Genomic DNA, 10,851 nt, shown 5'->3' with positions numbered 1-10,851 from the left:
TTAAATCTACAACAATTTTTATTGGATAAATGTCAGTGGCTGGTTGACGCTCAGCACTACATTTACTTCTCTTTTTTTAATAGTAATAATAAATATTAATAAATTATAATTATTTATAATAAATTGATTTGTGTTTTTATGGGTGTTATAATAATATGTTTTTTTGGGTGTATTTATTTAAAGAAGACCTCAGTTCTTAATAATATGCCAACATGAACGTCTTTGTATTAACCAGATTAATTCAAATTTCCGTTTTGAACTCAAAATGAGCACTCGAATTTTCCCACTATTTTAGCGACATATACAGTGCTGGACAACACAGAAAAAGCGGTTGTTTGCAATCAGTGTTGAAACACGCACAAACAGGCAAATCTTTTTGTTTATAATATAAATGCAAGTATAAATATTAATTGCCGATATTGTTGAAACCCATAATGGATAAATTGAACTCCACGTTGACCGCCGTGAAGAGCCTGCGCTCGAATGTGCGACAGTGCTTCGAGCATTTGGCGGACGGCACTGATGGCGAGGCAGCGGAGGAGAGTCGCAATAAATTTGTTCACGAATTCCAAGATAAATTTGGTGCAATAAATTCACAATTGCGGTAAGTATAAGATGCTTTCTTTCTCGATGAGCGCCTTAGGATTATCTACTAATGTCTCACAGGGAAGTCGAACAGCTGATCAATGCCCTACAAGTGCCACAAACGGCTTACTCCTTGGGCAACACTGCTTATTTGGCCCTGGAGACGGCACAAGACCGGCACACTTTATATCCCCAGTTGGTCAATAGTTACAAATGGATTGATAAAGTGCACGATCACAGTTTTCTGGCCTTCAACAATCTCAATCAGAACACCTTGAGACGATCGTACAACTATTGCTCACAGAAGCGACCACGATTGCCCTTCTCCTCATTCAATAATGATCCAGAGTAAGCAGCAATGGAACTTTAATTCAAGGGCAATGACTTTGACCTAAATTCTTCTCATTACAGTCACATAGATAAGCTTCTCAGCGAAATTAACACACCACCGCACACGTCTTATCGAGTATTTAGGCCATTCGGATCCAATGCAGTGGCTATTGTCACCATTAGCAATGTGTTGAAAGCAGCCATTGTGTTTAAGGGCGTCCTCATTGAGTGGGTGACTGTCAAGGGCTATGATGAGCCACTCGAACAGGATGATCTATGGGCCGAGTCGCGTTACGAGGTCTTTCGCAAGGTCCAGGAGCATGCCCATTCCGCCATGCTCCACTTTTTCTCACCCACTTTGCCCGATTTGGCCGTCAAGAGCTATGTGACCTGGTTAAATAGCCACATTAAACTTTTCCTGGAGCCCTGTAAGCGATGCGGCAAATACATAGCCAGCGGTTTGCCACCCACGTGGCGCGATCTGCGCACTCTGGAACCATTTCACGAAGAGTGTCGCAATTGCTGATATTAAATAGTATAATTAACTCTAGACATAACTTGGATACTTCATTTATTTTCAAAAAGAAAACAGAAAAAAATTATATTTTAATGTATTTTGCTTGAATGCGTGCTGGGAGAATTTTTAGAAATTCTCACCACATTCGACTGAATAACTACAACGGTTCTAATGCATTTGAATATGGCCAGCAGCAGATGCAGTGTCCACGCCACGCTCTTGACACAGACGCTCAAAGTTCTGGCGCAAGGTGGCCCGGAGTTGTTCACGCTGACGCTGCACCTGCTCGTGCTGGTATTTGTAGGCCAGCACCACCTCCTGTGGAATGTAACAGTTCTCATCATCTTCGTCTTTCTCGTATTCGTCAAAGTCGTCCTGGAAATTAGAAAAAGAAATCAAATTTGTTATTTATTCTCATTGTCAAAAGGGCTAGAAATATTGCTAATAATAGTTCCACTCGTCTGGTGATAAGAAATATGCTTTAGATAAGAGTCTACCAAAAAACATTCCTAGGCATCTGCGTGACCTACTTTAGCGGTTAAATTTGAAGCATTTGAAGCTTTTAATTGATCGCCTCGCAGAATATCCTTATTAAGCACTTTGACCTAGGACACTTCATATCAGTTAGATAAAACTCACCCACATCTGCAGCAATGAAAACTTGTGTTCCAGTTGTGCCGAACGGCGGTGCAGCACGTCGGGCACATAACAGCTGTCATCCACTCCTCCCATGGACTGCGATTCCTCATCCATGCTTAAACCATCATGGTTGCACAGTCCATCCGAGCAGCATACCTCCGAGCCTTCGGGCGAAGAGACCACACTGGATGTGCGCGAATTTACTTGCGATGTTGGTGGATCGCTACCGTATCCAGAGTCGCGTACATCCTGCTCGCAGGGACAATTCGGCATGGGGACCAAGTGACAGCAGCTATTACATTTACCGTCATCCACAAGCTCGTCTTCCAAGGCAGATTGGGAACTAATGGCCGTGGTGGATGTGGCAGAGGATACAACGGCGGCGGCTGTTGCTGCTGCTGTCGACTTTTTCCCTTTTTTGTTGGCAGATTTTTGCTTCTTTTTCTTCGATTGCTTTTTCGATTTCGATGTCGATTGAACTGGAGCTGCCTCCAGAACTAGCACGGTGGGCTCAGGCTCAGGTTCTGGCTCGACAATGAAAATGCCATCGTCTTCCATATGAGCCTCCTCCACTTCCACATGTATCTCGTCGTCATCATCATCTTCGTCCTCATCCTCGTCGTCCGATTCACCGGCTTCTTTGCGCTGAAGGTGCAACAGGATTTTCTTTTCATCCTTCTTCTTCTTCTTCTTGAGTTTCTTCTGCTCACGCTTCAATTCCTTGGCTTTCTCGGCACGACTAATTTCCTGATAGAGCAGCTCTAGATTGCTAATTCCCTGTTTCTGTTCCACAAACGTGTCGAAACTGCGACAAAGGGCATGCACACCAACAGCGGCCAGCACTTGGCAGGCACGTTCCTCCTCCCGCAGACTGACGTATATGCGGCGCAGGCGTTCATACATGATCATACCCACACAGGTGAGAACCTCCTCTTGAGCAATCTCGAGAGTTTTGGCATGACGTTCCCGTAATTTGGAGTAGCTCCCATTAACCTCCGGTTCGGCACGCTTAATAAGAGCATCTAGGAATTCGATTTTGTTGGTGCTCACATGAATATGCTGGTCAAGCACACATTTACGGATTTGGGCGTACAGCTGGGCCGCATAGCCCTTATCCTTGGCCGATACCTCGCCAATGAGTATCTTGTAGGCACGCTCAATCTGCAAAAAACGAAAATCAAATTAACGATCAAGAAAATAAAGTGTCTTCTTTCGTGGCCTGCTCACCTTTGTGCGGCACCCAGCGCAAAACTTGTGCTTTTTCAGGTAATTCTCGAGCACTTCGTGCAGTTCCTTGGTCTCGATGATGGTCAACTCATTTCGGCAGTTATTCTTCATGGCTGACCACACCTCACGCCACGTTTCCGAAAAGGGTTTTGAACGGAACGCATCCAAGGAATGAAGGACACAACGTGTCTTATTCCTTAATTTGCTGTCAAGCAGATTGTTAAGCACCTCATGATGTCGATAGAGCAAGGTTCCCAATGCCTGAGGCGTTTTTAGTTTCTCCTCGCTGATGCCCAGAGTGGCGGTGGGTCGCAATTCCAGTGGATCCAGTGTTCGATGTCCTGACTCGGTCAGCTGATGATACAAACGTTCTACTCGCCGGCGACAACCCACACATTGAACGCACTGATTCATCACCGACATAAAATTCTCGCTATCAATCTCTAGAGATTGTCTGCGTTCCGCCTCGGTTAGCAAATTAAATTTTCGCGAGAATTCCTCTAGTTCGCGACCACGAATCTGTGGGCTATCGATTACCAATCCTTTGCTATTCAGATCCATCAGCATCTGCAAAGAGAGAAATTTCGCTAGGTTGAGAAAAATAGAATTCAACAGAGAAAGAAAGAGAGAGGGGAAAAGAAAAGAGAGATGCATTTGAAACCTGTTTTGTTGCCACCGCAGTTACTGCGACGCCGGCAGCGCTGCTTGAGCTCTGCACTTTCAAACAACATGGCGACAGAGAAACAACGAGAAGACGTCAAAGTCGGTGTTGTGCAGGTGCGGCCGGGTGCGGGGTTGTGGATAGCAAGTGTCCTACAGATAAGAGACACTACCCCTACTGCCCTCTCAGCTGATCAGCAATGAATATTCTTAATTTGCGTTTAATTAAACGTACAATTCTTTCCTTTATGAGACATACGTCACGCACGCACACACACGCATACACACAAAGGAACTCGTTTACACGCATTCGGCCCGTGTGTTATGAAAGTGTATTAGATGATTTTTATATGTAGATTTTGCACTCACCATTAACTTGTCACCTGCCACCAAAGGTAAATGCCTGCGTCCCACATAACTGGAATCATCATCATCGGTGTTATAAACTTTTGTGAGTCTCGCCATCTTCGCAAATGCCCAACGACGGCACTTTTTCTTGGTCACACAATTATCCACAGAATCGGGGAGTTTCGGGTTTTCCGGTTCGCTTTGGCAACGCAACTAAGTAGTACAACGTTCGGTATTTAATATTTACAAATTTCTACTTATTTTCCAAGTTTTTCCAAGAAAATTGACTATGAAAAAAAAATGTCACACGTTACGTTGTGCGGTTTCGCCTCGCCAAATTGAATTCGCTTTGTGATTTGAATTCGCTTCTTCTGATTTAGTTATCGATAAGTGTCGACATTTTGGAGCAACCTATCGATTTTTAAAAATGAAATTACCTGTGGCAACTATGGTAACACTTTGCCGACTGAGGATGGCAACACTGGTCAATATAAGCGAATGAATTCGGCGTCTTAAACCAATTTTTAAATTATAAATCGTGTTTTTTTTTCAAGTCGTCGGCCATTAGGAATCATCCAATAAGATGTCGCATCATTATGTTGTGACAGCCCAAAAACCTACAGCGGTAGTGGCCTGCCTGACCGGTAAGTAGGAGTTAGCGCGAACCAGCATGGGCATAAGAATGCGGGAAGCGCGAGAGAGACGGAAAGAGGCAGCAAGGCAATTTTCCATCGTACCGCAAAAATGGAAAAAACAGAAGCATATGCATGTCTTGTCGGCGGGAGACTTCTTAGGGGCTGAAAATGGTTACCCAAGTGGGAGGTTCATATATATGTATTTATACAATTCATTTCGTTTCTAGGCAACTTCACGTCACCCACCGATCTAAACTTAATTATTGCACGAAATAATCAGGTGGAGATCGGTATAGTTACGCCGGAAGGACTGCGTCCGCTTAAGGAGATTAACATAAACGGCACAATTGCGGTAATGAAGCATTTCCGTCCACCAGATAGCAACAAGGATCTGCTCTTCATATTGACACGTCGTTACAATGTTATGATACTAGAGGCCCGGATGGTCGGCGACACCATAACCGTGATTACCAAGGCCAATGGCAATGTATCCGACTCGGTGGGGATACCCTCAGAGGGTGGAGTTATAGCTGCAATTGATCCCAAGGCTAGAGTAATCGGTATGTGCCTATATCAGGGACTATTTACCATTATACCAATGGAGAAAGATGCCAGCGAGCTGAAGGCCACCAATTTGCGGTAAGCCGGAATGATTAAAAATTTCTGTCTTATTTCTATGCATGTTTCTGGTCTATTGCAGGATGGATGAACTAATGGTCTATGATGTGGAATTCTTGCATGGTTGCCTTAATCCAACAGTTATAGTTATACATAAAGATAACGATGGACGCCATGTCAAGTCACATGAGATTAATTTGCGGGATAAGGAATTCATGAAAATTGCTTGGAAACAGGATAATGTAGAGACCGAGGCCACAATGCTTATACCCGTGCCATCGCCCATTGGTGGAGTCATTGTAATCGGACGCGAGTCGATTGTGTATCACGATGGGAGCAATTATCATGCCGTGGCTCCATTAACCTTTCGTCAAAGCACTATTAATTGCTATGCCCGTGTGGATAGCAAGGGACTGCGATATCTTCTTGGCAACATGCACGGTCAGCTGTATATGTTATTTTTGGGCACATCGGAGAGCAGTAAGGGTATTACTGTCAAGGATATCAAAGTGGAGCAACTGGGTGAAATTTCTATACCAGAGTGTATTACCTATTTGGATAATGGTTTCCTATATATTGGAGCTCGGCATGGTGACTCTCAACTGGTGCGGCTCAGTTCTGAGGCCATTGAAGGCTCCTACGTTATTCCTGTAGAGAATTTCACCAACTTGGCTCCCATTCTGGATATAGCAGTCGTTGATTTGGATCGTCAAGGTCAGGGCCAGATTATAACCTGCTCGGGAAGCTTCAAGGATGGCTCATTGCGTATTATACGTATCGGTATTGGCATCCAGGAGCATGCTTGCATTGATTTACCTGGCATTAAGGGCATGTGGTCCCTGAAAGTGGGCACCGATGATAGCCCGTATGAGAACACATTGGTCTTGGCCTTTGTCGGTCATACAAGAATCCTAACGCTTTCTGGTGAGGAAGTAGAAGAGACCGAAATACCTGGATTTGCCAGTGATTTGCAAACCTTTCTCTGCGCTAATGTGGAGCATGATCAGGTTGGTATAATGCGTTACCTAATGTAATTAAATATTTTAAATATCGTTCTCTGTCAACAGCTTATCCAAGTCACCTCGGATAGTGTGCGCTTAGTAAAGAGTTCTTCAAAGTCTCTGGTAGCCGAATGGCGACCAGAAGGCGATCGCTCCATAGGAGTCGTCTCTTGCAATGGAACGCAAATTGTTGTGGCATCGGCTCGGGACATTTTCTACATTGTCATTGAGGATGGAAATCTGCAGGAGAAATGCCGCAAAACATTGGCCTATGAGGTTGCTTGTCTGGATATCACACCGCTGGATGAAAAACAAAACAAATCCGAACTGGTGGCTGTGGGCCTGTGGACAGACATTTCGGCTGTAATGCTGTCACTGCCCAGCTTAGACACGATCTACACAGAGAAGCTAAGCGGCGAAATAATTCCACGCTCCATTTTAATGACCACCTTTGAGGGGATTCATTATTTACTCTGCGCTTTGGGTGATGGTTCCATGTACTATTTCATTATGGATCCCATTACTGGACAACTGACTGACAAGAAAAAGGTCACCTTGGGTACTCAGCCGACTACATTGCGTACTTTCCGATCGTTTGCCACGACCAATGTGTTCGCCTGCTCGGATCGGCCGACAGTGATCTACTCATCGAATCATAAGCTCGTTTTCTCCAATGTCAATCTCAAGGAGGTCAATCACATGTGCTCCTTGAATGCTCAAGCCTATCCAGATAGCTTGGCACTGGCCACCAAAAACTCGGTCATTTTGGGCACCATCGATGAGATTCAAAAGTTGCATATACGCACTGTTCCTCTGGGTGAAGGACCACGTCGTATTGCCTATCAGGAGGCATCGCAAACATTTGCCGTTTCTACACTTCGCATCGATGTACATGGACGTGGTGGACCCAAGCCGTTGCGGAGTAGTGCCTCAACTCGAGCACAGAATATCACTTGCAGTTCGAATATCTTGCCCAAGCCCGGTGGTGGAAATTCCACGGCTGCCAATGCAGAGGTGGGCCAGGAGATCGATGTTCACAATTTGCTAGTGATTGACCAGAATACGTTCGAAGTGTTGCATGCCCATCAGTTTGTATCTCCTGAAACAATATCGGCATTAATGTCAGCCAAGCTGGGCGATGATCCGAATACTTACTATGTGGTGGCCACATCACTGGTTATTCCCGATGAACCTGAGCCGAAAGTGGGTCGCATCATCATTTTTCACTATCACGATAACAAGCTCACCCAGGTGGCTGAGACCAAAGTGGATGGCACTTGTTATGCACTGGTTGAGTTCAATGGTAAAGTCCTGGCCGGAATTGGTAGCTTTGTACGACTCTACGAGTGGACCAATGAGAAGGAACTGCGCATGGAGTGCAACATACAGAATATGATTGCCGCATTGTACTTGAAGGCCAAGGGCGATTTTATTTTGGTTGGCGATCTAATGCGTTCAATAACGCTTCTGCAGCACAAACAAATGGAAGGTATATTCGTGGAGATAGCGAGGGATTGTGAACCCAAATGGATGCGGGCCGTTGAGATACTGGATGACGATACTTTCCTGGGCTCTGAGACAAATGGCAATTTGTTTGTCTGTCAAAAAGACAGGTGAGAAAAGGCTGATTCAAATATAGTTCTCATAATAATTGACTTTTTATTCGATTTTACAGTGCTGCTACCACAGACGAGGAACGACAATTGCTGCCAGAGTTGGCGCGGTTCCATTTGGGTGACACGGTCAACGTTTTCCGCCACGGTTCTTTGGTAATGCAGAACGTAGGCGAACGCACCACGCCCATTAATGGCTGTGTACTTTATGGCACCTGTAATGGAGCTATTGGCATTGTTACTCAAATACCACAGGACTTTTATGACTTTTTACATGGGCTCGAGGAGCGTTTGAAGAAAATAATTAAATCGGTGGGCAAAATCGAGCATACTTACTATCGTAATTTCCAAATCAATACCAAAGTAGAGCCAAGTGAAGGTTTTATTGATGGCGATCTAATTGAGAGCTTTTTGGACTTGAGTCGCGACAAAATGCGTGAAGCTGTCTTGGGACTTGAGGTACATATTACAATAAGCTTCATAAAGGAGAATTTCGATTAAATTCTTGTTTTAACTATTCACAGCTAACCTTGTATGGTGAACGCAAAAGTGCCGATGTCGAGGATGTCATCAAGATTGTCGAGGATTTGACGCGAATGCATTGAAGTGATCATGATTTTTGTTTTGCTTTAATTTTATGTATATAGGTATATGAAACGAAAACCGATAAAACACACACACACAAAATGTATGTTTAGGTGTGGACTAAAACATTGATACCATGTATCCCCTGTGTAATCCTGTAACAAAACAAAAAAAAAAAGAAAAAAAAATTAAGGAAAACTCTTTTGAATTCGTTTCGCACGCGATTTTCTCGTTAATGTGTTTGTTTTGCTCTCAATGGACATTGATTATATAGAAATTATTATATGGTTTATATGCGCCCTTTCAAAGTTGCGCAAGTCATGCATTATTTGAATAAAAATCTTAAAATTTGAATTAAACATTAATTTTTTTTTGGATTGTAAAAGATTTTAGTAATATAAATAAATGTCTATGTGACTAGATTTGTCATAAGCAGGGTATATATTATTCGAAATGTTTGTTTCTTAAATGGTAAAGAAGAAACTCCTAAGTTTTTTCTACTAGAAAGTCAAGATGTTGTCTGTATTAGATCAGAACTTGACATTTGCGGAACGAATTTGGAAAGATGGAAAAGCGGTTGGTAATGCAATCTAAAAAAGTAATCATGTTATGAAAGTCTCTAGAGACCAAATTATAAACTTTTGAATAATGCCAATCCTTTGTTTTTGCCGTCTCTATGTCCAGAATTTTAATTTTAGTTTTCAGGGGATACAATTTTTATTTTATTGTCCAGATTTTTAATTTTAGTGCTCAGGGGATACAATTTTCTTTTTTTATGGCGTCTGTTTTATGTACTTATACACTTAAATAATGTTTTTTTTTATTTAATCATTAAACTAAGCAACTAAAGTTGCTCTCTTTTGCTTTCTTTTTGGTCTATGATCTATCGTTTCTTGTTTTATATAAACGAAGCCTTAAAGTATGCAATGTTTTTTATTTCATAAAAATTATTATCTTCGATCATTTTTTAGGACTTTCCGTAAAGGAATAAAAAGCAAATGTTGTAAGAGAAAATATAAAAATTAAAGACTATCCAACCAATTTGAGGTTTACCCACTGACTATTTTAAAAATAATGTAACATTTGATATGCAATTAAGAGATATAAGTTTGGAAATGAATTTAGATGCTTATAAAACAGCCGATGAGCCGACATCCAAGCCTTTAACTAAAATATTCTATGTATGTTTATAATCATAAAACAATAAGAATTTAATTAATAGAGTGTTGCAACTGACTATGTAGGTAAGTTAGTATATATTCTTTATTTTTATTCAGTGAAAGCATTGAAAGCCGAAGTGTCCTAAGCAAGTTTCTTTTAAGCTAATTTTAAAGTTTATTTGCATGTACATAAGTATGTATAAGATCTTTGCAGGTTCCTTCCGGGTATCCTTTTCATACAGAGCTCATGCGTAGCGGTATATTCTTAGGTGGGTAGGCACGTCTGTATATACACGGACATGTGTGGGAGATCCGCGCGTGCTCACGTGCTGGATTTACAAACAGCAAACGTGAGATGTGAGATGGACGGAGAGGGGCGTTCTGGTGGCATTGGCGTTTTCATTCATTAATACACGCATACACATCCAGACAATACTCACACACGAACACACACACACACACACAGAGTAGAGTAGACACAAAGGAAAGCCACTGGAATGAATATTGGAATATGTGTTGCACGTTCAGCCACCACCAAAAAGTTCCCCTTACCAAAGTGTGAGATTTATGTATGTTTGTGTGTGTGTGTGTGTGTATGCGTGTGCGCACTCGTTGTGCCTCCACACACCACTTGGCAGCCTCTGCCTCACAATCTCACTGCCTGCGCTGCGGCTGCTGCTGCTGCTGCTCGCTGCCCGCTGCTCGCTATCCCCAGCAGTTACTGCAGCTCCGTCCAAGTCTCTGTCTCAGACTCGGGTCCATTTGAGTTTTTGTCGTAGTCACTCATTCGTTCGCCGCCTGCTCGCTAGTTCAGCTGCGCGTCCACACATCCATATCATCATCGGCGTCTCCGTCTTCGTCTCGTCTCTACTCAGTCTTTTAATTGTCGTGCGGTGATTTTTGCCTTTTTCTAAATATCAATAACAATTTAAA

At 42.8% G+C, this 10,851-nt stretch overlaps 3 protein-coding genes across 3 annotated transcripts; 2 read left to right on the top strand and 1 right to left on the bottom strand.

Moving 5' to 3' along the window:
- The first annotated feature begins 340 nt into the window (after positions 1 to 340).
- LOC6649673 (mediator of RNA polymerase II transcription subunit 27) lies at positions 341 to 1,517 on the top strand. The gene is made up of 3 exons (XM_002072263.4): positions 341 to 604; positions 667 to 933; positions 997 to 1,517. Exons 1-3 carry the CDS (start codon positions 435 to 437, stop codon positions 1,439 to 1,441), a joined length of 882 nt encoding a protein of 293 aa, XP_002072299.1. The 5' UTR covers positions 341 to 434; the 3' UTR covers positions 1,442 to 1,517.
- LOC6649672 (gametogenetin-binding protein 2-like) lies at positions 1,510 to 4,650 on the bottom strand. The gene is made up of 4 exons (XM_002072262.4): positions 4,328 to 4,650; positions 3,299 to 3,865; positions 2,072 to 3,232; positions 1,510 to 1,807 (listed from the first exon to the last, which is right to left on the bottom strand). Exons 1-4 carry the CDS (start codon positions 4,421 to 4,423, stop codon positions 1,601 to 1,603), a joined length of 2,031 nt encoding a protein of 676 aa, XP_002072298.1. The 5' UTR covers positions 4,424 to 4,650; the 3' UTR covers positions 1,510 to 1,600.
- Positions 4,651 to 4,752: 102 nt separating this feature from the next.
- LOC6649634 (DNA damage-binding protein 1) lies at positions 4,753 to 9,112 on the top strand. The gene is made up of 6 exons (XM_002072261.4): positions 4,753 to 4,950; positions 5,169 to 5,580; positions 5,642 to 6,566; positions 6,627 to 8,173; positions 8,236 to 8,632; positions 8,698 to 9,112. The coding sequence occupies exons 1-6, from the start codon at positions 4,890 to 4,892 to the stop codon at positions 8,776 to 8,778; spliced, it is 3,423 nt and encodes a 1,140-aa protein (XP_002072297.1). The 5' UTR covers positions 4,753 to 4,889; the 3' UTR covers positions 8,779 to 9,112.
- The last annotated feature ends 1,739 nt before the right edge of the window (positions 9,113 to 10,851 follow it).

The sequence above is a fragment of the Drosophila willistoni genome, chromosome 3R, assembly GCF_018902025.1.
Source record: "Drosophila willistoni isolate 14030-0811.24 chromosome 3R, UCI_dwil_1.1, whole genome shotgun sequence".
NCBI lineage: Eukaryota > Metazoa > Arthropoda > Insecta > Diptera > Drosophilidae > Drosophila > Drosophila willistoni.
Note: the sequence above shows the minus strand (reverse complement) of the source record. Positions and strands in the feature narration are given on the sequence as shown.